The following is a 25164-nucleotide window of genomic DNA, read 5'->3' on the forward strand; positions in this document are numbered from 1 at the left end:
TTACAGTAATGAAGGAGTGGGATAATGCAAGGTCTCTGTGGACCAGAACTACAGAGGGGATGTTGCAATCAGAGGTGAACGGAAAGCCCTTTCTGGAAAGCAGCCCTGCTTCCTTTCTGATTAGAAGCTGCAACCTCAAAAAACTGAGTGCTGCTGGGAAGGGAAACCGGAAACACAAGGATTTGATTATAACCCTTAAACCCAGCCTGTTACAGCTTCTATTTTCCTCCACTGCTTTGATCTTAGGGCAGTGATGCTATTTAAAAAAAACTTACAGAAACAGAACTTTTCCTCCACCAAGAAAGGAGTTTGCCACCTCCTCACCCACCATACTACTACACTCAAGATCCCTAGCTTCCTTCCTCCAGCGAGTTCAACATCGACTGACTTCATGTCAAGAGTTCTGAGCAATTGGTGTGTCCAGCCCACTCTCCAGCATTCTCCTGGAAAGTGCTGATGCACAGCACCACAGCCCTGTTCCTCTCTGCAGAAGTTCCTCACTGCTGCATTCAATCACAGCACGTACACAGCCCTCGCTCTAGACAGCACCTTATGGAGGACAGCACCTGCCTAAAGACTGAATCCAGACCAAGCAGCAAGGCATTGATGCACTAAAGCAGAGAGTAGCTGAACCCTGAATCCTAGTTCAGTAGGAAACAGCAATAGCTACATTTGATGCTTATCAGGCAAAGCTGGTTGTGGGCTTCTGTAATTCCATGCTTCAACATAAGGAAGTGACCTCCACGACCAAGAGCCTCATGGTCTATTCTCCAGCTGACCATGCTTGACTCTCCAGGTCCAACCGAAACTGCAGTCAGGAGCCAGGGTGCACTGCAGCTCTATACCAGAGTCAGGAACCTCCATGTCATAGCGAACAGGTTGACCTTCCTTTGTAACAAGGCTGAAAGCAGAGGCTGGTATCTGCGAACCAGAGCAAACAAAGCTGAGTGGCACTTGGCAATCCAAGTCTCATTCAGTGCATGACAGCAATGCTCTAGCTGGCTAACAGTGTTCTGATTAACGGGAAGCGCAAGGAGAAAGGGGTTCATGCTTGGCAGGGATCATGTCCTAATTCTCCCCCGGTGATAGACCATTTCAGAAGCCAAACAGAGTTGGTATTTATCCTGCAGCTGGATTTCCACACACAGTTTAGTGCCTACTGCTAGCTAGTGATTAACTGGGGTGGCTGGGTTAGTTACGACTCCTCTGGCCTTTTCTCTTTAGCTGGAACTCTTTGCTTTGTCATCCTTAAGGGAACGGCTTATCCCAAATGGGTACACCTCCAACAATACAAATCCTTTACACTTCTACAGCCCCTTCATTCTGAAAAGGTCAAAGCGTTTTAAGATCAACAGCCTCACAATCCTGTGATACTGGTACCTGCCTTCCCTCACACCTTGCAGTCTCCAGCTGAAGCAGCCCAGTATCTACCCTGGAAGTTGACAACACTCCCTCAGGGCCATTATAAACCTATGTGCAGCCATTTTCTCTAGCTGACATTCACTACGTGCCTCTTCCATGCAAGCAGTATTCTAACTTCCCTAGAAAACCAGTAACGTTTCCAGTCGGAGAGAAAGAGCCCATAAGTCAGAACAACTCAACCCTCTCTCAGCACTGTCTAAGAGTACTACACCTAAGTCAAGAGGGTGTGTAAGTGGACTAGCTCATTAACCCCCAAGCCACCACTAGCTGCCCTCCAGCATTAGCCCACTACTGGCCAGTATGTGATGGCCCAGCAGCCCCCGTCTGAATCACAGCCTTCTGCCCACTCCTCACCTGGCTGCTTATCCCAGTAGCAATGTCTCCCACCTTGGTCCTGTGGAACTCTCGGATATGAAGATTTTCTCCACTTAGCAACTGGATCTGGATTTTCACTCCTGAAACAGAGTCATTTATGTCTACTGCAGGCTTGGAACAAGAGACTAACTCCACCAACGTACAAGTTGTTCTAAAGGAGATCAGTCAGCATCCAATGCCCTGGTAGGAGCCTGAGGTATGGGTTTTTGCCACTAAGTGTCTCATGCGCCCAGTCCAAGAGCCCAGAGGCACAGAAAACGTGTCCGAGGCACAGACCCGCACCCCTCGAAGTCCGGCATTCAGCAGTTTTTCCCTCTGGCTGCCTTGCTCGTCAAGGGCCGGAGCACCCCATGAACTCCCCAGGAGCTGTGGGCACAGCCTCTCTGACACTCATGTGCTTTTTACCAGATGAAATGTCACAGGCTTAGCAAGACCCTCCTCCCACCTCCCAGGGATGGTTCCTTTGTTCCGATGGGGAGAGAAAACTTGGAAAAAACTGCTACTCATGCACAGTGGCTACTGAATCACCCCTCCCCATCAAGATATGGGGTAGCTGTGTCCAGCGCATTTACATCAAGATTTAGAGACTCAAATAGACTCACCATTGAAATAGCTGGGGGTGTCTGTGTGCCGACTGCGATACAGCAGGTTGTTCCAGCTGAAGCTCGGTCCATCAGTCTGGCTGCTCCAGGAGTGAACCCCAGAGCTCATGGTGTCCCTCAGGCTCTGAGAGGCCTTCAGAGAGTTCTGAAAAAGTAACCACACACATAGCTCACTTTCCGGATGCTGCATATACATGGCCATGCAATTCGCCAGCACAGCACCGTAGGAGCGTTACTATTAAACCACAGTGCGAGCATGCTGAAGAACATTTCACCAGCACCCACCTTCTTGTGTCCAAAGAAGGGAGAATCCCCTCCACAGAACAGGCCCTAGGCCACCCACAGATTGACCCAGAGGTAAAAGTAAAGGCAGCACATCTGCCAGGGGCTGTACAGCTACGTCTCCACTTCTGGAGACACTGTGCCTCCTGTTTTGCATCAGAAGGCAGATGCCTCTTCTCATAGATCCCAGAAGTGGTGCTGTGTGGTTGTTTATTCACCTTCTCGCTGGCATCAGACATGAGCGGGCTGTCAATGCTGAGACAGGAGAGCATTTGCTCCTGCTCCTCCAGAGAGTACGGCTGCGACAGACTGTTCAAAAACAACTCTAAAAGCAAAAGGGAGAGGAAATGGAGAGAGATTTGCAATTGTTCTGATCCCATGCCTCCCCGACTCCTCTCCCTTTTGCTGTAATTAATACTTTAAACCCTGAAGGAAGGGTACTAAAGAAACACAAGCTCTTTACAAATATCACATTGCCCTCAACTTTCCTGGGAGGTAGGTACTATTGTGCCCACTATAAAGGGGGTGGAAACTTAGGCACAGAGCAGGGAAGTGACTTACACATCACTTGCCAAGTCAAGAGCCAGGAATGGCACCCAGCAGTCCAGCTCAGTACTCTGATCACAAGACACCCACCCCAGATCCTCCTGCTTTGTGTCTAGAGAACTCATAGCCAAGCTGGAATTCAGAACAGGTCCTAGTCCCTGTAATCCTTTGCCTGGAAGTATCCAGCACTCATAAAGTTGCAGGAATACTGGGCTAATGATCTGAGCCCAGGGCCCCACAAATGCTAATCCCCACTTTGTGGTATCAAGCAAAGTTCAGACAGAATTTCCTTATCTGCTAGAGAGACGCACTGAGCAGTAATACTGCCCTACTGCATCTGACAGGAACTTGCCAAGACTGGGTTATATTTAAGGACTTCAGATTATTCAAATACTATTCCTACAGCTTTCCAGCTCATTCATTAAGTGAAAGAAGATGCCTGTCTACATCAGGAGAGAGCATATTCTGGGCAATGGAAAGGACAAACTTGACCAGTGCTCCTGCTGAACTTTCCGAGACACTGGAAATCAAGCTACTTGGCCGCTGGACACAGGAGATGGACATCCCACATTTACTTCTCCAGGAAGTTCACCAGTTTACCAGACAGATCTTGGCTGCACTAGTCAGTTCCAGTTTCCAGTTCCCATCAATGATGCTTCATCCAACATAAGAATGGGGTTTGATGCAGCCAGAAGGTCTCCACAAGTTAGAGCCCACACTCTATCTGGGGCATGTGCAAATTTTCGGTAGAGTTTAGGCTCTGCAACTGAACGGGGCTGAGAAGCGGCAAGGCCCTTCAGGAGGCCAGGGAACCTAAAAGCATCAGTCTCAGAATCCCACAACACTGGTTTTGATGCATGTTAGTGATGGAGAACCACTCATCTTGATAATTTTGGGGGTGTAACAAATGGAGTTTTCCCTGTTCTTGGAAAAAAGTGAACAAAACCAAACCATTTCTGGGCACCAAAGAGGACGACTATAACGAAAGCCAGAGAACAGGAGCAGCAACATCACACCTCAAGCTCTGTTAACAGTAGGGAGCCAGTCTCCATGTTACCTATTTCCAGCTGCTGAAGCTCCTGTTCCGAGATAGTTGTTGCGCGTTCCAAGGAGCTGCTGCTCTTGGTGGGGACAGGAGCCAGGGAGGAGAGGGAAAGTGGATCACAGACGCTAGGTAACTCCTTGCACAGATTCCAAGGGGTTACCCCAGTCTTCTTTGTCAGCTCCAGAGATGGTGGCTGCAGGCTTTGGGATTGGCAAGGAGCTGAGCCAGGGCTAGCCAGAGTCTCAGAAATCAGGCTGACTGTTGGGGACAGGGAGGTGTGCGGATTGTTTTTTTCATCCAAAGATAAGCATCTAGGTTCTCTGTATTCTCTCCAGGGGTTCTTCACATCTCTCACTACAAAACAAAGGCATATACAGGACTGTTCTAGAGAGATGCAGCACGCTTCTAATGCAGGCAGCACTGTATCTTGGTGTGGAATACCCAAGGGCTTCAAAAGATGAAGCCTGTAACTTCCCTGTAAATCAGTTCCTGGCAGATTACAAACTCCCCAGGGGATCAATGAGAGTCTCAAAGAAGGAACATTAGCATATGGACAGGTTTTATTTAGGGATGTGACAAACACACTATTTTCAGATTTGCTATATACCAAACACCAGCTGTTTGCCGTTGGATAGTGGGAGATACAGGGGGCTCTCGGGTTGCCTACCACAGCCTTGGCTCGTGCTAACATTAGCCTCACAGAGAGCCCAACATCTGCTTCCAACAATGAAGAGGGATGCAAGAGCACATGCCGGTGCTCAAAATAGTGCTATCATGGCTCTTTTCCTGGTGACTTATACAAACAGGGTCATCTACAGGCCCCCGTCCAACCCCATGGGACATAAGTGTTTTGTGCATACACGAGGAGCAGCAAGGCAGCACCAACAAGAGTTATTCTGTACATTACTTGCTGCTTGTGATGCAAAGCCTTCCAACATGCATGTTCCAGGAGTGGCGGGTTCATACCCGTTGTACTTAGTATGACCTTAGAAGCAGGACGTTCTTACCCTCCTGCAGAGCTATGTCAGCCTTAGTCTTCAGCTCAGCCGCAGAAGCTCTTTTAAGTGGCTCCTTCTCTAGCCCTGCTTTAATGATCTCGACAGTGGAACGGTTACAGGAAGGTGGGATTTCCCTCAACGGAGGCGGCTCTTTGACTATCTGTATCGCACAAAGCGGCAAGGGAAAGAGGTTAAACTGAATGAACATGCATTCCAGTCTGCTTCCAAAAAAAGAGACAAGTTCTCCCCTAAGCGGGCCACGTCCACCACTTATCTGTCTGCCCCGATGCCATGGCTTAAAAAGAACGGAATCAGGAGCAGAGGCCTGGTAACAATTCATTCCACAAATAGTTAAGAACGTGCAGCTCAGTGATGAGTACAGGAGAAAGAGGAAGAAGCTAGTTGGCCCTATTTTGTTCCTGCACACATGTAAGTGGTTCCTAAATTAAGACCACCACCACCTTCTAGTCTCCTATTTGCACTTTTCAGGCTTTATCCCTGTAGCTCACTTCAGCTTGGAGATATAAATCAGAGTTTGTTCGACACTCTGGATTTCTGGCACAGCAAACGTTGGTCACTCACCTTTAAGCAAAGAGGGTGATTGTAATACCGGGTCCAAGGATGACACCCATTGAGCATATGCAGCATCATGCAGCAGCTGCTCCAGACATCCACCTTTGAGTCACAGCGTTTTCCCATTACTACCTCTGGAGCCATGTGAGTCTCTGTGCCAGGCATGTAGCACCCTAGGGACACAAGTCAAACTCAGAGATTGCCATCAGACCTGCTGTGTGCACTAAGAAGTCATCAAAATGTGTTCCAGGAGCCGAATGCAGCCCACAGGTGCCCAAAACTTTCATACACAGCTACAGGTCACAAAGCAACTTGGCCCCCAAAGGGACAATAGAGAACCATGGCAGAACCTTACCTGTCACCAAGCACTTCCCCAAGCCATCGGGATGAAGGCGAGCAGAGTGGCCGAAGTCGCAGAGGAGAGCCCGGCTTCCATCACTGGATAAGAGCACATTGTCCGCTGCCAGTAAAAAGGCATAAAATCAAATTTCCTAGTCATTGAGGTCAGCCCTATGCAAAAGCAGCCGAAGCCGAAGCCAAAGCCAGGAGCCAAGGTCCTTGTTGAGCCCAAACCCAGGACTCTTCCCACGCTCACAAAAGTAAGCAAATACCAGCAGCTAGAGCAAGGCATAATGCCATGCACGACCTGCAGAGTCCCCTCTACTCCAGGGCTGGGCCTCCCCAAGCACAGTCACGCCAGACGGAGGAGTAGAGAGGAGTAAGTTGAGCTTACCATACTCACCACTTCTGACTGAATGTACAGTGCCTGAAACGCTAGTGCACTAACCCACTGAGCCACCCAACAGCCATCTGGAATTAGGAGGAGCCTGTTGTCAGATGTTTAGAGGAAGAGGAGTAATAGGGGGCTTTACATGGAACCCTACCTTTGACATCTCCATGCAGAATGTGGTGAGCATGAAGATACTCCAGACCCTCTAATGCTTGACCCAGGTAACGGAGGGCTCTATCCTCTGGCAAGTAGCCACTTTGTTTAATCAGCTGGCCTAGTGAGCCACCTATGAGAGAATTCAGAGTGCACACATTTCAGTCTTGTATCTGTCCAGTATTCCTCAGAAGCTTCAACATGCCTCCCTTTCTGCTAGGGCCAGAGAAAGCTGTAAGATCAGAGGGGTGACATTTGTCTCCCACGAATGGGAGAGTTCCTGTTATTTATTCCCAGAGTTCTTGCTGTCCAAGGTAACTTCAATTTTTCAAGTTCCTTACTTTGGTCTCACATAATTCAGCGGCCTGACAGCATCCAATCAATCTGACAGGACCAACCCCATCCAGTCTCCTCTGGTCATCAACTGAGCCGTGAAGAGGCTGTGCTTTCTGTTGCCCCTGGTTGAGAACAGGAGTTGTGTGCAAGGGAAGTATAAGGTTCAACACATACTCCCTGCTCCATACCAGTATATTACGTGAGATCAGAGAGATTCATTTCAGAGCTTTGGTCTCAGTAGCAAATACTGTAGCATCAAAGCAGACAGGTGCTTGCTTTAGTTACAGGCTTGGAGGAATTCTGTTGGCTTTCTAGTTTTAGAACTATAAATCCAGAAGTGAGAGGATCACTCAAAACAGATGTTCATTTCTATGTACTAGTGGTGTTGACCTGCCACCGCCACCAGCCCCGCTCCCCCAAGAAATTAACTCCAGAATGCCACCAAATGGATAAAAACATATAAAATTGTGGCCGGGTCGGGGGGAGGAGGGGGATAGAAGAGAAGAGGGACAATGAGGACATCAATGCCCACTTTGTTTGATGGTTACCAGGGTGCTTCCATCTTCCTTACCCTCCATTAGCTCCATGAAGATAGTAACCCAAGGACCTTCCTTCACGGCTCCATACAAAGGGACAACTTTGGGACTTGTTACTCCAGCACATGTCGTCAACTCTTCTGCACGAAAGTGTTCGACTTGCACCTGGACAGCCACAGAAGAAAAAACTGGAGAGTCAAGATGTTGGATTCCAACAGCTGAGCTAGGTCTGTATCAACACCCTCCCCTCTTCCTGCTGCACGTGGGACAGCACCACTCAAAATTCTGGCCAAATGCACTCTCTGTGCACTAGAATGGATTACCTTTCTGTTCCACAGCCAGGGCCAACTGGACTTTAGCAACAGAGTACAAGAGACAGTACTAGGTGTTTTGAGGCAGACACTTTTGAACAAGAAAAATGCACTACAAGAATCCCTAGCACTCAAAGCTACACAGCATTTTAAAAATGGCCAGAAAATACATCTCAGGCTTCAGTGCCCTCTCCCCAGAATGCCTCCTCTCCAGATTATGGCAGATAACATTTTGGAAGAAAGATAAAAATCAGCTCCAGCTATGTCTTGTTTAAAAGGGAAACTGGTAACTTCACACACACTTCAGTCTGAACGTTTATCTAGTCCACCATATTGCTCAAACTAGAGGAAAATTTCCTGTCAATCTCACTTGTCAGTTTGCTCTGTACATTTGATAGCACACACTGTAGTCAGGGTCCCTGTTTGTGCTGGTCTTTCATACAACAGGCAGAAGATGTTTTTATAAATGCCAGGAAAATGTGATTGTAAGCCACAAAGGAGAGGAAAAACTAGGGGAGGTGTAGCACCTAGAATAACTTGTAAGTAATTTTTTGAAACAGACTTGATTTCAAGGTTTCTTTCTATGCCCATGTACAGTAATCTGCTCTATTTATCACCACCTCTTTAGGCAGCAGCTATGCTACACAAGAAAAACTAAGTAGAAAGTTGATTCACATCAGTAGGCCAAACAAAACAAAACTAGACACTGCTGAAGACAAGAAGGAAACCATGACTCATTTGGACACTGGTGGGAAAAGGATGCATCATATTTCATTGTTGTCAGTGGTCCCAGCCATAGCTAGTTTGGTTCAATCTCAAGAATTTAAAAGCCAGGGCCAAATCAAGTTTCGTAAGACATGGGTAGGTAGCTCAAGTCCCGTAAAAACAGAGGTGGCATTCATTTCAGGCAAGCCAGGCACTGCACCTCATTTCCACACAGGGCCAGATCCAGCTTTTTTGCCGCCCCAAGTGGGTGGGTGGGGGGAGCACCGCAATCAGCAGCAGCTCTACCGTGCCGCTTCATTCTTTGGCAGCAATTCAGTGGCAGGTGCTTCGCTCCAAGAGGGACCGAGGGACCCACCACCAAATTGCCACTGAAGACCCAGACGTGCCACCTCTTTCCATTGGCCGCCCCAAGCACCTGCTTCCTTTGCTGGTGCCTGGAGCCAGCCCTGTTTCCACATTAGTGACTTTAAAGTATCATAACTTGGATCTTATATTTCTTAGTTGCTGATTAAAATCCACCTATTTTTGCCTATGAAGAAATGCGTTCCGTCAAATCTATTCCTTCATCTACACAGCTACCTTCTGAAGCCTATGGGTAATATTTTCAAACACTTAAGTCCCATTTTCATAGGTGACCGGCATTATTGAAAATTTTACCCTTTAGCAACTAGGACGGGGTGGGCAAACTTTTTGGGCCGAGGGCCACATCTGGATGGGGAAATAGTATGCAGGGCCATGGCAGGGGATTGGGGTGCGGGAGGGAGTGTGGTGTGCAGGAAGGGGCTCAGAGCAAGGGATTGGAGCAGAGGAAGGGTGGGGCGTGGGGTGTACAAAGGGGCTCAGGGCAGGGGGTTGGGGTGCAGCAGGAAGCTCAGGGCAAGGGGGTGGAGTACAGGAGGGATTCTGGCTCCTGCCCCACTTACCTCAAGCGGCTCCAGGGTGGCAGCAGCGCACACTAGGGCCAGGGCAGGATCCCTGCATGCCTGCCCTGTGCCCAGCCCCACACCGCTCCAGGAAGCGCTGTGGCCCCTGGGGGAGGGGGGCACATGCCCTTGCCATGCCTCCAGGTACCTCCTCCCCAAAGCTCCCATTGGCCACAGATCCATTCCCAGCCAATGGGAGCTGTTGGGGGCGGTGCCTGGAAGCAAGGGCAATGCATGGAGCTCTCTGCCCCTCACAGGGACATGGTGCTGGCAGTGCCCCGGGCCAGGTGCAAAGCCCTGAGGGGCCAGATCTGGCTCGTGGGCCATAGTCTGCCCACCTCTGAACTAGGACAATAATTCTGTAGCAAAATTATCTGAGTGCACGTGTTTGCCAGGTAGATAATTAACTCAAATGAAGAGATTTTGTATGTTATGACATTGGCATAACTTGCTCATGTAATGGCCATAAGTCATTGTGTGTGTCTATTTTTTAGATGTACTAGGTATCACTGCAAATTTTAGTATTGCAACATTTTCTGGTTTGTATTAACTCTCTCTCCAGCACAGCTCACAAGTGAAACATGAGAAGAGATCAGATGTATTATTTTTTCAACTTGGTTAATATATTTTTGCTTGCTTGTTTCCACCAGGTAATCAGTCAAGTTGAGATTGATTTATTTATAGCATAGAAAAATAGTTTTTAAAAAATGTGAAAACAACAAAGCAGCGAGGGCCACATTACTCCAAAGAAAAGAGCTGAGGGCCGAAACCTCCTGGCCCTGCAGAAACACCCTGCCCTAGGGCTGGGGTCCTGCGGGGAAGTTGGGGGGGGGGGTCTCAGGAGGGGGCAATCGGGGGACAAGGAGAAGGGAGGCTTAGATAGGGGGTGGGATCCTGGGGGGGGGCAGTTAGGGGCAGGGGTCCGGGGAGGGGGCAATCAGCAGCCCTTTGACTCTCAGCCGCAGCTGAGATTTAAAGGGCTCAGGGCTCCCCATGGTTGCAGGCAACCCAGAGCCCTTTGATTGCCTGCCCCGGCTGAGATTTAAAGGGTTCTGGGCTGCCCGCAGAGCGCCGTGGGGAGGGGGATTTAGAATCTCCCCACAGGCTGCACAGTGAGGCTCTGTGGGCCGCATGAGACCCACGGGCCATATGTTGTGCAGGCCTGCTCAAAAGGATTCTGAACCCAAACTTTCTAAACAAGTCAGTTACCTCCCACACTCTTGACTAGAGTAATATAGAGAAAAAAAAAGTATTTTTAACAGCCACTAGAAAGCATGTGCACTCTGATATCTAGAGGACTATGTAGTGAGATTATGAGAGAATGCAACTTGTATTAATATACCTATCTACAAAAGTGAGGACATAGCTAAGACAAATCTTCAAAGAAATTCCCAAGTTCTATATGCATCAAGCAACGCTTCATGGAAACATCTGACTTTTAACTATACAATATCTAAAACATGCTGGACCATGTAGGATCCTGGAAAAGTATAGTTCCTTTGCAGAGCCTACAATACAAATTCACTACACTTTACAGGCACTGTTTAAACATAATATGTAAATGACAATGCCAAGAAAATGCTTTAAAATTAACCCCCTTTTAGGGTACAGGCAGCCACACATTTTTCCAGTATGCACTCATCCAATATAGGAAGGAGCACCTAACCTTTTGCTCTTTGCTTTTGGACACACTTTAAGAATACAGTTAGATTCATGCAGCAGCTAAAAACATACTTCTGATCTTTAAGATTACCTAGAGTCCACATAGCTTCTCTCAGCTCACACAGTTAACAAGTGCACCTCACAGAAGGCTGTGAAGGTTGATAGACGACTATCTGACACTGAAATACAGGCTCCCTCATCTTATCACAGACATAAGTTCTGTTTGGTGTTTCCTTACAAATGCTTTGCAGTTTGCCCTTGGATGCACAGCTTCAGTAGCACTGACTCTCAGAAGAGAGACACACTTGTAGTTCTTGGGAGTTGGAATGAAAACAGACCCAGCTTTTACTTTCTTTGTGCCTTCTTTTACTGAACATATCAAGCTTTCCTTTCTGTTTTCTTAAGTTACCTTTTTGGCAGCACACTGAAATCCCGTCTGTTTATCCTCTATTTTGTACACTTCCCCAAAAGAGCCAACACCCAGGAAGTCCTGGCACTTGGTCCAGTGAACCTCTTCTCGGTATTCATAGTCCACTGGCTTTAGTTTCTAAGGATTAGAAGTAAAGACAAGATGAAGCAAGCATGCAGGAACATGGCTGCCAATCTGCTGTCTCAAGTCTAAGAAGGAGAGACAAGAGCTGGGATTTTCAAAATAAACTAGAAGAGTTAAGGGTCCCAGAATCACTCAGAAGTACCTCTGAGATGGGATTTTCAATTATTGCCTTCAACAAGCCCTCCCCTCCCTCTAGATATCTTGGATCACTGGTTGGGTCTCTGGGATCAAAATGACCATCCCTCCATCCCAACGAGAAAATGAGCTATCCCCTGGAGACCTAAAGATTTCTAAATAACTAGTCCATCTTTTTAAGGAATTTTCCTCCAGGGCAGATTGGCAGGGGCCCTGGAGGTTTTTCACCTTCCTCTGCAGCATGGGGCACGGGTCACTTGCTGGAGGATTCTCTGCAGCTTGAGGTCTTCAAACCACAATTTGAAGACTTCAATAACTCAAACATAGGTTAGGGGTTTGTTATAGAAGTGGATGGGTAGGATTCTGGGGCTTGCTTTGTGCAGGAGGTCAGACTAGATGATCATATTGGTCCCTTCTGACCCTAAAGTCTGAGTAAAGGCTGAGCAATGCAACTGGACACTGCTGTAACTGCTAGTGCAACAAGATCCAGAAGTTGAAGCAGGTGGATATTTTGTGCCTGCACGATTTACATATGCTTCCATTGTCCCAGGAAGCCCTGCCTATGCAATGGGTATTTAGCTGTGTCATCATCCAGCTTGCTGGTACATGGAACAAGAGTGGGGTTTGCAGGTGCAGCTTATCAACCCTCTTGACTACTGGATTCAAAATAAACTGCAAATTGCCTATGGCAAATAAAAGCTTATGACCCATTCACTTATGTGGTCCTTTTACCATTGAAAAATTAAACAAAAGAAATCTTTGAAGACTGGCTATGTGCCAAACTTCTTCCTACTATAAACACCCACTGTACAAAGCTCTTGATGGCTGTCACTAGGACATTACAGATTGCAAGAGTTAGAGTATTGATGTAAATTCTCCCATACAGAGTGTGTGTGAATTTACGCACTACAGATATGACAGTCTTTTCTCTGCATCAATAAGAGGCATTTAGATGTGTAAAAATCAGAGTCCTATTAAACAGAGACAGGCGCACTGCCTACCACCATGTCGGCCCAAGTACTAGTCCAAAAGTATCACCTCAGTAAGCAGCACCCCTTCATTGTCATCTGTCTCTTGAAACTGCTCCTTCAAATCCAGACCGCCTCCTCTCCACGTCTTGGCCAGGCTGGCTAAATTCTGCGGCTCACCGAGACTCACACTCCCCTTAAGAGCATCCACCAAATATTCTTCCACAGAAAGTTTGTCCAAGTTGGTTTCCAGGGACGGGCTGACACATTTTGGGAAGCTGCATTCTAAGCTTAGGCCAGAAAAGTGATGCTCACCATTCACACAGGCCCGATCATCGAGATTAATCTCCAGAGGATAATGTTTCATGGCACAAAGAGGACTGTAAGGGAAGGGATGGAGGGTCTCTGGCTGAGGCACAAAATCACCCTGACAGTGTAGCTTCCAAACATGGTTCAGGCACTGTACTGGGCTTATCAACTTGTGCAGTTCTGGTCTGTGCAGGTTCCTTAGCGAATGGAGTCTGCCTGCGAGCAGAACTTTTCTAGGTTTCTCAAATGGTAACTGATCACAAATTGAGTCCTTGCAAGGTTCTGAAAAACAGGAGCTGTTACTGAAGAGAGTGTTTTGGTGAGTTTCATCCTCCTGGAACACAAGAGGAAGAGAGTTAGGCAGGAACTCTAATTATATTAATCCTATGATTTCCCCTCCCAACCCATGGGGCTGAGCTTGTCTCTCTCACCTGGACTGGGATCGGTGTACAACTTTCCTGTTCTGGAGTTCTGGGCCCTTGCTTAGCAGAGGCCAGTGTTTGTATTCTGACCCTGGATCTTTTCTTGCGACGTTTCTTCTTGCCTTTACCACGATGCCTTGCCCTCCGGCAGGCTGATGCCATTTTCCCTTCAGTAGCATGAGCCACATTGTTCGGAATTTGATCAAGACTGTCTGACCGACTACCAACAAGAAAAGCAAAGGACACGTTTTAATGAGACAAAAAAACAAGAGCACATCTTCCCTGGCTGACCACTGTCAATCAAACCAAACGAGACAGGAACAGACATTACCAATACTGCTTTCTCAGTAGGGAAAGTTACAAATGCAGGAGCATATTTAGCATTACACAGGAAAAAGACATCATGAAAGAAGGTAGACAGCACTGGGCCCACTAGAAGACACTGTCAAGGTATTTAGCAAGACCCTGGAGGGGAGACTATTGGAACCACTGGCAGTAAAAATCATTGCCAAGTTGCTTTATTGGCACAGACTAGCTGTGTATTGCATGTATGTTTAATTATTAAGTTCATGATGTATCTTAATTAAAAGAAATCTGTAAGTGTGCTTAGAACAAAGACCTTTACATTTGCTTTTTAAAATGTAAGTAGAGTTAAAGAAAGGATCTGGACCAATTGTTTCACAACAGAGTAGTCAAAATTTAAGCCAAAAACCTCTAGTCTGTGATGACTGCTACAGTAAAACTAAGCTAGTTTTACTAGGAAAGCATAGCTATGCAAACCAGCACCACCCAGAGATTTATCTTTCAGAAGATAAATATTTACTTTATTAGTCATTCATTAGTCACCGGCCATCAGAAGGGTCTGTTTTCATCTAACAGGTCTGTGTCCTGGAAACAGCAGTGGCAGGAGAAGAGGTGAAACTGCTACTCACATGAACAATTTCCAATTTTAGGTAAGTATCACTTATTGGTTCAAGCAGTGTAGCCATCTGCCCTTGTTACTCTTTATGCAGTACCCATAGAGTTTTTCACAGCTTTTTCAATCATTCCCAGAAATCTCTATCACTGCACATTTCGCTGATTTAGCAGCCGGGTTGTGAGTGCTAAGCTCATGACAAGATGGTAGCAGTAAGCACTGTGCAGGTTTCATTGTACTTCTTACACACTTCAGGGAATAAATGATGTGACAGCACAATTTGCACTTTTTCAAAGAGAGGAAAACGTCTACTGTACCAGTGGCAGGTAAGGCCACAGTGGGCATAAAACAGAAGTGTCAAGCGTACAGGCCCATGAATCAGATCCAGTCTCCTGGAAGCTTTGATCTGGTCTGTGGTGCCCTTAAACCCATATCAAAACAATCTAGACTGGAACTTGTTCTGCAGGGCTGGGAGAAAGCTGGGCACTTGCTGAAAATGAGGAAGCTTATGCCTGATTGGCCACAGGTAACCAAGTCCCACCATCTCTTACTCCAGAGCAAGAACTCCCTTCGCTAACACCATCAGCGCTGAGCTCTGCTTCCAAGCTCCCCATTAAGCCGCTGCTGCTCCTCATCCCAGCCAAGGCAGAAGGGCCCCAAAGTTCCACTTCCTACTCCTGTGGCTGTTGCTCCCTGCCCTTCAATTTCCCTCCCCTGCCTTTCTCCGCCACCCTTCCTCTTTTCTTTCCCTCTCTCTGGATTCCTGGCACTGCTACCGAGTCCTGCAACACCAGACTTACAGGTGTGGGTCCTTCTCCTCCCACCTTGCTCTTCCTGCTGCTGTTTCCAGAGAACAGGACGCAGACCTGCTCCTGCTGCCATCATTGCCCCCACCAGTCAATCCAGCCTCCCACAGCTTTCCAGAGAAAGACGTGGGGAAGGATGCATGAACCTGGCTGAAGAGACATTCTTCAGTCAGAGAAGACTGAAAGATGTCCCTTACCATGAACCTTCTTCCTCCAACCCCTGGACCTAAACTGAAAAGGTCTTTCAGCTCCCACCTCAGGGTGATTGTGGAGTAAATGTTCACTGGGAAAGAATCAAGATTCTAGGGACAAACAAAGATGACTACAAGACAGCAAAATACACATCCCTCAACATGCTTTGTGGGGCAGCATGTCACAGGACAGGATGTGATGCAAACGTAAAGAGGTTGGGAAAGTTACCTGGGTAAAAAAGTGTTGCAAGTTCCCCACACTCCTTAGGAAAAAAGAGTTAATCAATTCTGAACAGAGTTTCTTTAAATAAACTGTAGCTGTATATAAAGAGGCACCACTGAAGTAGAGTGATGTGAGACCAGTAAATATTACATGGATATATAACTATCTTAAAGGCCTCTCACCTGTAACGTTTACTATCAGCTATGAAAGGTCTCTCTGAAAAGGTGGGGCTGAACTCCTGGCTGTTTTCACCTGTATGAGAGAAAACAAGATCACCATAAAGCTTAAATACTAGACAGTCTCCACTGATGGCAGAAAGTGTCGGAACAAGGAGGTGGCGGTAACACCTTGCTGAACCAAACAGTAATCCAGGGAAGTAAGTCACTATACTGGTCATGACCAGGGATCTTAGAAATCCGTTTACCACAGAAAAATACAGAATTTGCATTTTTACAGAAAATCTTTCGTTTTTACATTTTCTGAAAAAAAATAAAAACATCTATAGTAGAACCCTGCACCACCAGCATGCACACAGGAATATGGGCAATTAACACTGACAGCCCTGGGCATCAGGGTTCCTGCTGACAGATTTCATTTTAAATCGCAAGAAAAAAAAAAAAAAAAAAGTCACAGCCAACCACCCCCACCCACCCACCCCCCTACCCACACAGATTTGTATGTGTTTTTTAATTGGAGAAGGGGGGGGGGGAGAAGGGGGATCATCATGGAACACTAGGAGCCCTGGTTATGACAGTATTTTTTCTGACATCAAACATTCCCCAAACACTAGGAATCTTCCCTCCAGTTCTTTCCTCCCCTTGCATCTCCTGGAATTTTCTCAAGAAATTCAGGACTTACTGCCATAGAATGTTCATTGATGGTCTTAAAATCAGGGACCAGTGGCCCTGGCTTGGGACTATAGTGTGAGTAGGTGCTGCTGTAGGAGCAACCTTATGCAGCTCTGAGGGCTGGTCTACACTACGGGGGAAAATCAATCTCAGATACGCAACTTCAGGTACGTGAATAACATAGCTGAAGTCGAAGTATCTAAGATCCAATTACTCACTGTCCTCACGGCACGGGATCGATGTCCGTGGCTCCCCATGTCGACTCCGCAACTCCGTTGGGGTTGGTGGAGTTCCGGAATCGATATAAGCGTGTTCAGGGATCGATATATCACGTCTAGATGAAACGTGATATATCGATCCCCGAGCAATCGATTGCTATCTGCCGATATGGCGGGTAGTGAAGACGTAGCCTGAGATTACCTCTTAGTCATGGCCTGTAACAACCCTGCTATTCCATTACTTGGTCTTTATTCAGCAGAGACTGTCACAATAGTCAAAGGTTTGGTGATCTGGCTAAATGGGAACTGGAAAACGATCACCAAATTCACCCTGCCTGCAATCACAAAGACAGATTTGAACCCAGCTCTCCAGAGATGCAAAGCTGGTGAAATGCCCCACTGCACTACCTACTCCCCTCAACAAAAAGCATCACACTGTGCAACTTACATTCAGCCTGGGCGATGATGGAAATGGATGCAGAACCCCCTTCTGTCTCTTCTTTTGCTGTTCCTTTGGTGATCACATCTTTCAGGATTTTCCATTGACTGTGGAAGGCAACTTTCTCTGAATCTTCTACTTTGCAAACACTGCTCTGCTTCTCACTCACTGTTTCACCCAGCCCTTTAGTAGCAGAAAGCTCCTTTTGGTGCCCGATGGTGGGGTCAGGAGCTCCTTGGCATGCAATTTCCATCACGGCCATTTCATAGGTTCACAAAGACACTGCATAAAAACAATCCTTGTTATATTTTATCCATTCTTTCACTCAAAAGTCTCAAACAATTAAGTTTGAACATCCACATGAAGCAAGGGATAGCTCAAATTTTGGTGGCACCATATGTTCTCCCAGGTCTCACAGATCAACCTGGGAGCTGTGAATAGAACTCCAGCATCCTGGGTCCCAGTTCCCTGCTCTTACCACTAGATCAGATCTAAATAACGAACATTATTTCGGGTACTAAAAAGAAAGAGAAGAGACTAATCTAGGTTAAGACTGAAGATTTTTCCTTCATTTCATATTCACGTGGCCTAACGACAAACAGTAATCATTTAAAAGCCCCATCCTTTTAAAGAGGGAATGGTCACTCACCGCCACTGTTTCCTGAATGATTGATCAGGTGGATCTGCAGCTTCCATATTCTCTGCACATCCCCTTACAACCTGTATCTTTGAAATGGTCGAATATTCATAGCTGTTCTCCCCAGCACTCCCTATCATCTTTTAATTTTTTTCTTACAGTTTGTGTGTTAAGGGTGGTTGGTTTGTTTTGGAGGGGGAGGGAGTTTGAGTTTGTTGGGTTTTGTATATAAAACAGAGGAAAGTATGTTCTAGCTATTCCTTGCCTGTCATGAGTCATTTCCTCATTCCAATCCATCCACCAGTAAAAGCAAGATCTAATAAAAGCAGCATTTGCTTTAAAACAGCTTGTGAAAATTCAGATTCCTACAGGAAGTGTAGACAGATGAATATAAGTCCCAGGCTCCCCCACCCCTCCACAAAATGTAAGTCAGGGAAAGGTGATGTTTAAAATAAAACCGGTAAAAGCAGAAACACAGGACTATTCCAAGCACAAGCTCATCAGCTTAGTGAGTATCACACAGAACTCAGACTCTCTGCTTCCGCTGGTCACTGCCTGGGGTAACAGAACTTAATCTAAATTTGCCCCTGGTGACTGCAGGTATGATCCTCAAACGAGAACTAAGGGTGCAAAGGACCTCTCAGGATCTGTGCCTAAAGGGCCACCTCAGAAAAGAAAGGAATCGTTTGGACCCAAGTGCACGTATTTTTGTGGTTAGCAAATAAGCCACCTAACAGCCTAGCAGGTATAAAAGATAAGTCAACAACGACCACATTCAGAGGCTAACTGAAAACAGAACAGCTGCTTGTGAGAAAGATGTGCTGGTGACAGAATCCTTCTCACTACACTAACTCCCCTCTGTCTCTTCCTTACAGAAATAATGTCAAGTCCAAGCGCGGTGAACTAATTTCCCGGAGCAGCAGAGAGTCAGCCTGCCAAATGACTGACTCAAGCCACCAGTGACCTAGTAGACAAGTTCAGAGCTATTCTCGAATTCACATTCTCCTAATTTGCAATAAGCTTATTTCAGACTCTCTCCTTACCTTCCCAAGACCCAGGGATATATCTGAACCCTACCCCCCAAAAACCACAAGCTAAAACATCAGTATCATTCCCAAAAACTGCATCTCAGTTTTGTTAAACTCATTTAGGGAGACTGAACCATCACATTAACTTCTGGTTCCCTTAAAATGGAAGGGAATCTCACAGATGTACTGACTTTAAATGTCAGTGTAAGGAAGAGTTATTGTGTATGTAAATTAAAAAGGAGAAATACCAGTCTTAACAGGAATCCCATGTAGCCAGTATAAACAAGGCTCTTTATTAAATACACTGTAAAGTCAATGAGTCAAGTCAATGGGGATGTGAAGGATACAAATAAAAAAATCTGGATGAGTTTACCTGTTACCTCCAATTATACTGTAATGCTAATTTCAGTTTCCAATGAAGGACAACTAAGTTGTGGGAATTCTCACAGGTACGGAGTTGGAAATGGGAGATTGAATAAAAAGGACTGGCCATCATGTTTATAACCACAACATTTCCTGGAACCACAGGTTCCAATCCCCGCAGAGGAGATTCTGCCCTTCCCACATATGTAAACTATGTTCCACGCAGTTGGAGGCGTTAATCCCAAAAGGTGCCAAGCATCCACAACTCTTACTGATTTGGTTGCAGGCATTTACCACCTCTTGGCATACAGCTATTTTCAGTTAGATTTTACAGAAAAGGTACTTTGGCACCTAACTAATTGAAATTAACGGGAGTTAGGTGCCTAAATACCTTTGAGGATCTGGGGCAAGGTCCTGTGGGCTCTGAACAGACATTAAAGATTTCATAGCACTATTCATAAAAAGTTTGTTCCAGGGCTCCCCATAATGGGGCTGCGTTGCTGGTTGTCCATCAGGCTGACACCCTACCACTGCAGCAGCAATCGCATTCCCATGAGGTGGTCAATACGTACTCTAGCTAATGAGAAAGAAAAATGATACAGAAATGCAACATTTATTATGACTATATTCTGCAGTTAAGCCAGAGGTTCCCAGTTTCATTAATGAAATTGCTTCTTTAATTTCAAACCTCATCTTCCCCAAAAAAAGTCAAACTCAAGGATTAAGCTAAATTTAAACACTTCCAGATTTCTTCCCTACCTGACCATGAAGACTTGCTCTGGAAAAAAGAAAAAAAAAAAAGGCCCATGAAAAAAGAAGAAGCCAGAGGGGGCAGCCACAGAGCAAGGAGAGGCAAATACTATATCACCAACTTGCAGTTGACCTCACTTAGCTCCATCGTAGTTAAAAACTAACTGCACCTTGTGTCCACCAAGATCTTATAGCGAGATAACTGATGCATGTTAGCTACCTCATTGTAAAAAGCCACACCTTTTTTGGCAACAAAGACATAGCCATAGCCTATCTTCCCTCATATGAGCAGCAAACTGAAAATTACCGTACAGCACTACTGTACAATACAGCCATTGGTTTGATGGTTTCAGGGACTCCTTCCCCAAATAGCCTCACACAGAGAGCCTAAAGGAATTAGGCACCCAAATGCCACTAAAGTTCAAAGGGAACAAAGTGCTCAAATCCCTTCAGCTCCATTAAAACCCAGCCTTGATCACTTTGCTTTTTTGATGCAACACTCACCCATTCCAGTTCTTTGTCTGAACATCATCTACTTCAATTGGAAGCTCTTTGGGACAGAGACTTTGTCTCTTCAGACAAGCACACTTTCACTGTGATTTTAAATAAAAACTTTATACAAGAGCTAGATTTATAGCTGGACAAGTCTGAAAGTCCATAGCACATTATACCTGCTCCTAATCAGTTGCTGTTAAGACCAAATCTCCCCTGCCAATTGCTATTTTGGAAGGGTTCTAGTCAGCATTTTGTCAGGGCAGTAAGGCAACTTATATTTTGCCATTTGGGAGTTCTGCCTTAACTCAATGTATACATTTAAGAGGGCTACTTTAAAAAAATCTAAGGTTATTAGAAGAAATGTATAGCTACGATGTTCAACAACTGTTTCAGACTGACATTTGAAATAAATAGCTGCCTCTGGGACATGAATTTTATGAGCAATGCATTTAACTCAGGTCACCCATACGCTGCTTTTGGTTTATTAGAACACGCAATTAAAAGTCTTAGCAACATTACTTTGCTGACCTATACCTGGCCACCAAAAATGAAGCTTCATGACTGCAGGATGGAGCCAGGAATTTACACATCACACCAACAGGGAATGCTACGTTCCCATCCCCTAGACAGATTTTTTTGAGACCTCTAATTCCCAACAAGTGCATTCCCACCACAGGCAGCAACTGAGGAAGCAAAGAGTAGTCTAAGTCTCAAATGTCTGAGAAGTTAGACAACATGATGGTAAAAAAGATACTTGAGCCTGTATGATCTCTTACCTACATCATAACTTCCACAAGGAGAACAGCACTTGTGGAAAGTTATAGGTCAGTTATAGGCCCAGAGAAAAACCTTAGAGCATTCTATATTCTGTGAAGCTGAGAATTTTGTACAGAACTACAAGATGCCAATTCCATCATGTAAAAAGTGCATTATCAACTCTGACAGTTCTTAAAAGTTTATTATGCCTTCTTTAAAGCTTATAAATGTTTTTCTGCCATCTTTTCCTTCCTCCATTTGGCTGTTATACATAGACCTCCTCCACTGCCCATGTTTCACTGGAATTGAAATTAAGATAGTTCTGTTTTTTTCCTTATCAGTTCAAGCCATATTATGGCAGCATAGCTCTGGGGTGGTTTGTTAACTAGCAGAGTCAGCATGAGGACGTTTCAGTTTGTCCCAGAATTGATTAAAAAAATATTTAGAACACAGAGAACATTCCCCCAACAATTTATCGCAATTTTAAGGAATCAGCAAAAAGATGATTTCTGGAAATCTTGGGTACCTGATGGAGTTAAATGTAGGCTTTGTGCAGAGACTTGGTGTTTGATGACTGAAAGCAGCATGGGTTAAATGACTTGTTATCCTTCTACAGAAGGGTTCCCCCACTTCTTGCACTACAGTTTTCCTTTCATGGACAAGAATATCTAGGACCAGAGGTGGTTAATTGGTCCATAATGGATTGGCAAGTGCTCCTATGCAAAACAGTGTATTTTAATGAATTATCAGGCTAAAAGAGTCACATTAAAATAGCTTTCCTCATGTTAATATCTTCAATTAAGCCCCAAAAGTTTTCAAAATGTACATTTGTGTCATTTATACTGCTTACTTTTTACACTTCAGAGTGACTAATGAACTAGAATAGTAATAGTAATTAGAAACAGTAGGGTCATGCACCACTACAATGCTGCAGGGAAATATCTGTTGGGATTTAAAACTTTAGTGAATTTTAAAAAATGCTTGAACAAGTCTATCTTTAATTCCCCCCCCATCACACACACACACACGTACATCTAGGGCCCAAACTACCTCCGAATGACGTTCTTTCCATATTATTGAAATGGGATGAGATTAGCAAAAGCTATTTGCCCAAATGTGACATACCTTCAAATTCACCCATTTCATTCAAGTTGGCTGAGTTAATATTTACAAAATGCTTTGCAAAACAACTCTCACAGAAGCTGCAAGTATTAAGTTAGTAAGCAATCTAGACAAGGGTTTATTTTCAATGACGTTTAGTTGTTTGTACATCTCCATCAACCTTCATGATCCAGTAGTCCAATACAACATCCTGACTTCATTTTTTAAAAAGCCATTGCTTAAGCAAGCTTATTTGCTAATATTATAGCCCCAGCTTTAAATAAGATGGTATTTAAAAGGAGCATTCCCATCCAGGTCCTATCTACACTACAAAAAACTGCAGTGTTACAATAATTCAATGTTTTCTGTGTAGTCAGGATGAAAGTGTCACCAAATATTATAAATATTGTAAAATCCAATGCCAGAAGACACACTAAAATGGTTTGGTCCCATCTACACCAACCATGCTACTTCTCCCCCAGACCCTTACATGACATATTTTGTAATATCACAGAAAAGCAGCTTTCACTTACATGATTTTACTAAACTTAGTAGCGATCGAAGCATTTCCATATAAGCGTTATTTAAATATTCCCCTTTAATCTTGTGAACCCAAACGCATCATCATAATGGTGAATGAGACCCAGAAAGTCAAACTGTCTCATTTAGTTTCATTGTCCAATCTGAGAAAAATACTGTTAGTCAAACAGATATATTGTAAAGATGTATAGTATCTACAATTTCAACTTGTAGATCAAGAGCCATTTACATAGCTGTTGCTACTAAAAAGGTTAAAGTAACAGTATACTATTCAGAGAGACTGGGCTTGTGACAGCTGTCACTTAGTAGCTCAATTTTTTTGAATGAGCTGTCAGTTATAATTGCACAGCCATTAGATTTAAGAGAGTTAAATGTTAATATAAAAATTTATAGCACTTTTGATGCTCAGATTAATTTGAAATTAGGATTTGGAGACATCCACATGCAGACTCACACTGTGCATAGACAAAGAGGAAATATCACTTGTATGAGGGCTTCAAATCCGGTTTAAAAAGCAATTTGCAAGTTGTTTATGGACACCAATTTCATGCTGCCACTTTCAATTCGTGCATGGTAGCACATGCATGTTTCCAGCTTAACTGATATTAAGATGAAGCAGACAGGAAGCATCTGAAATCAACCGCAGCAGCAGTGACTTATTAATCAGCAAAGTAAAATTTTAACCTTTTGTCAAAAAAAGTTGTTTTAAAGAGAAGTGATATGGTCAGATAATGAGTGGTGAATAAACAGACAGTTAAACTGAACTTCAGATCTTATTCACTTGTATATTTTGATTGGCTGATCTCAAGGTCCTGCCTCATTCTCTCTTCCCCACTGTAAAGGATAGCTTTTGTAGATATGCACCTAGCAACTCCCAATCAAAACAGCAAAGTCTGCAATTTAATCTCTTAATTTATTAGGAGTGTTTCTTTGCTGTGAAAAGCAGAGAGCAAGCAGGAAGCAAGATATTTCAAAAATCAAAAGGGAAAGTCTGCTCATTAGTAGAAAAATACCATCTAAGCTAAAAATGTCTCTTTCGACCTCTAAAGCTCTCACCAGAAATATGGAAAAGAAAGAGCGAGTTCAACTGAATTCAAGACTCCAGTATTTGTAGAATGAAAATACATATTAGTCAATAATGAGATCACTTAGGAATATTATGTTTTTTTCAAGAATGTTTCATGAAACAATTGTTAATTTGCTAAAAATATTTCACATAAAGTTGATAATAAATGTGAAGGTGTTTGGGTTGGACAACACGGGTGGTTTCCAAAGGAATAGAACAACATTCAGCTATATATACCTTGACTAAGTAAATATATACACACAAATTTCAGAGCTATTAGGTATCTGCCACTCTTTCAGCACTCCACTGAATGAATGAAGTTGATGTTTTGTATTATTCTCAAAACATTCTGGATATCAGCGATTACTGGCAAAGCCATTCATGTCAAATTGTAACAGACTAAAATAAGAGAGTTTAATTTAACAAGTTCGAACAAACAGCCTTTGCTGATGCTTCCCGACCGAAGGCTCAAACTGAAGAAGTCAGTTTATTACAAGAAACAGCTCGGATTTCCGGTATAGGAATTTTTTTTAATAAAAGCGAGTTACTTTAACTGTGTTTAGCATATTTAGAAGAGTGAATTCAATATTCTAATGCTGGGAGCCTGATCCCTAAAACTGATATCGGGGAGCTACGTGTCCTTGGCTTGGTTTCCAGCCAGCGGTGCATTGGGGCGGTAACTAGGGCGCTTGCCCTTGCCCTGCAGTGACTAGAAGTTACTCTTGCGGGGAGTCCTGCTCCGAGCCCCCCCATTTCCCAGCCCGACCACCCGCATGGTCCCCGCGCGACGGGCCCACGAGCCGCGTGGGGAACCAGCGCCCCCTGCTGGCGCGACACAGGCAGCGGGCGGGGAGGAACCGCTCGGGAAGCTGCGCGGCCCCGGGGCCCCTCACGCCACCCCCGCGGGCAGCGAGCGCGGGGCTCCCCGAGAGGGGCCCTGCCCGCGGCTGCCGGGGCGGGGCGGGACGGGGCGCACGGCCGAGGGCAGCGCCCCGCGCTGGGCAGGAGCCGGCCCGGTGGTGAGGAGGGAGTAACGGGGCCGCCGCGCAGCAGGGGAGGGGCCTGGCGGCCGGCCGGCTCCGCGCTCACCTACCACTCCGGTCCGTGCGGGGGCCTCGAGCGCGGCCCGGCGCCTGAGACGTTCGGCGCTGGGGCCCGTATCTGCCACGGCACCTGCCTG

At 45.3% G+C, this 25164-nt stretch overlaps 1 protein-coding gene across 3 annotated transcripts; it reads right to left on the minus strand.

The window, feature by feature from the left end:
- Window positions 1-714: 714 nt before the first annotated feature.
- On the minus strand, window positions 715-25164 carry MAP3K14 (mitogen-activated protein kinase kinase kinase 14). Of its 3 annotated transcripts, none has more exons than XM_030541021.1 (16): window positions 25078-25164; window positions 17258-17530; window positions 15926-15995; window positions 13617-13827; window positions 12947-13519; window positions 11630-11767; window positions 7634-7763; window positions 6728-6859; window positions 6199-6303; window positions 5853-6016; window positions 5280-5430; window positions 4285-4626; window positions 2900-3006; window positions 2400-2544; window positions 1777-1877; window positions 715-921 (listed from the first exon to the last, which is right to left on the minus strand). In XM_030541021.1, exons 2-16 carry the CDS (start codon window positions 17508-17510, stop codon window positions 757-759), a joined length of 2787 nt encoding a protein of 928 aa, XP_030396881.1. In that variant the 5' UTR covers window positions 17511-17530; window positions 25078-25164; the 3' UTR covers window positions 715-756. The 3 variants fall into 3 exon arrangements, with proteins under 3 accessions (XP_030396881.1, XP_030396880.1, XP_030396883.1); XM_030541020.1 differs by having other exon boundaries at window positions 25074-25142; XM_030541023.1 differs by lacking the exon at window positions 25078-25164 and adding an exon at window positions 17898-18049.

This window comes from Gopherus evgoodei, chromosome 23 (genome assembly GCF_007399415.2).
Source record: "Gopherus evgoodei ecotype Sinaloan lineage chromosome 23, rGopEvg1_v1.p, whole genome shotgun sequence".
Taxonomy (NCBI): domain Eukaryota; kingdom Metazoa; phylum Chordata; order Testudines; family Testudinidae; genus Gopherus; species Gopherus evgoodei.

Coding starts and splice junctions, on each gene's coding strand:
- MAP3K14 (XM_030541021.1), bottom strand. CDS start 17,510: ATGGCCGTGATGGAAATTGCATGCCAAGGAGCTCCTGACCCCACCATC. Junction 13,828..15,925: donor GCTGATAGTAAACGTTACAG/GTGAGAGGCCTT, acceptor TCTTGTTGGTAG/TCGGTCAGACAGTCTTGATC. Junction 1,878..2,399: donor CACCCCCAGCTATTTCAATG/GTGAGTCTATTT, acceptor ACTCTGTTTCAG/GAGTGAAAATCCAGATCCAG.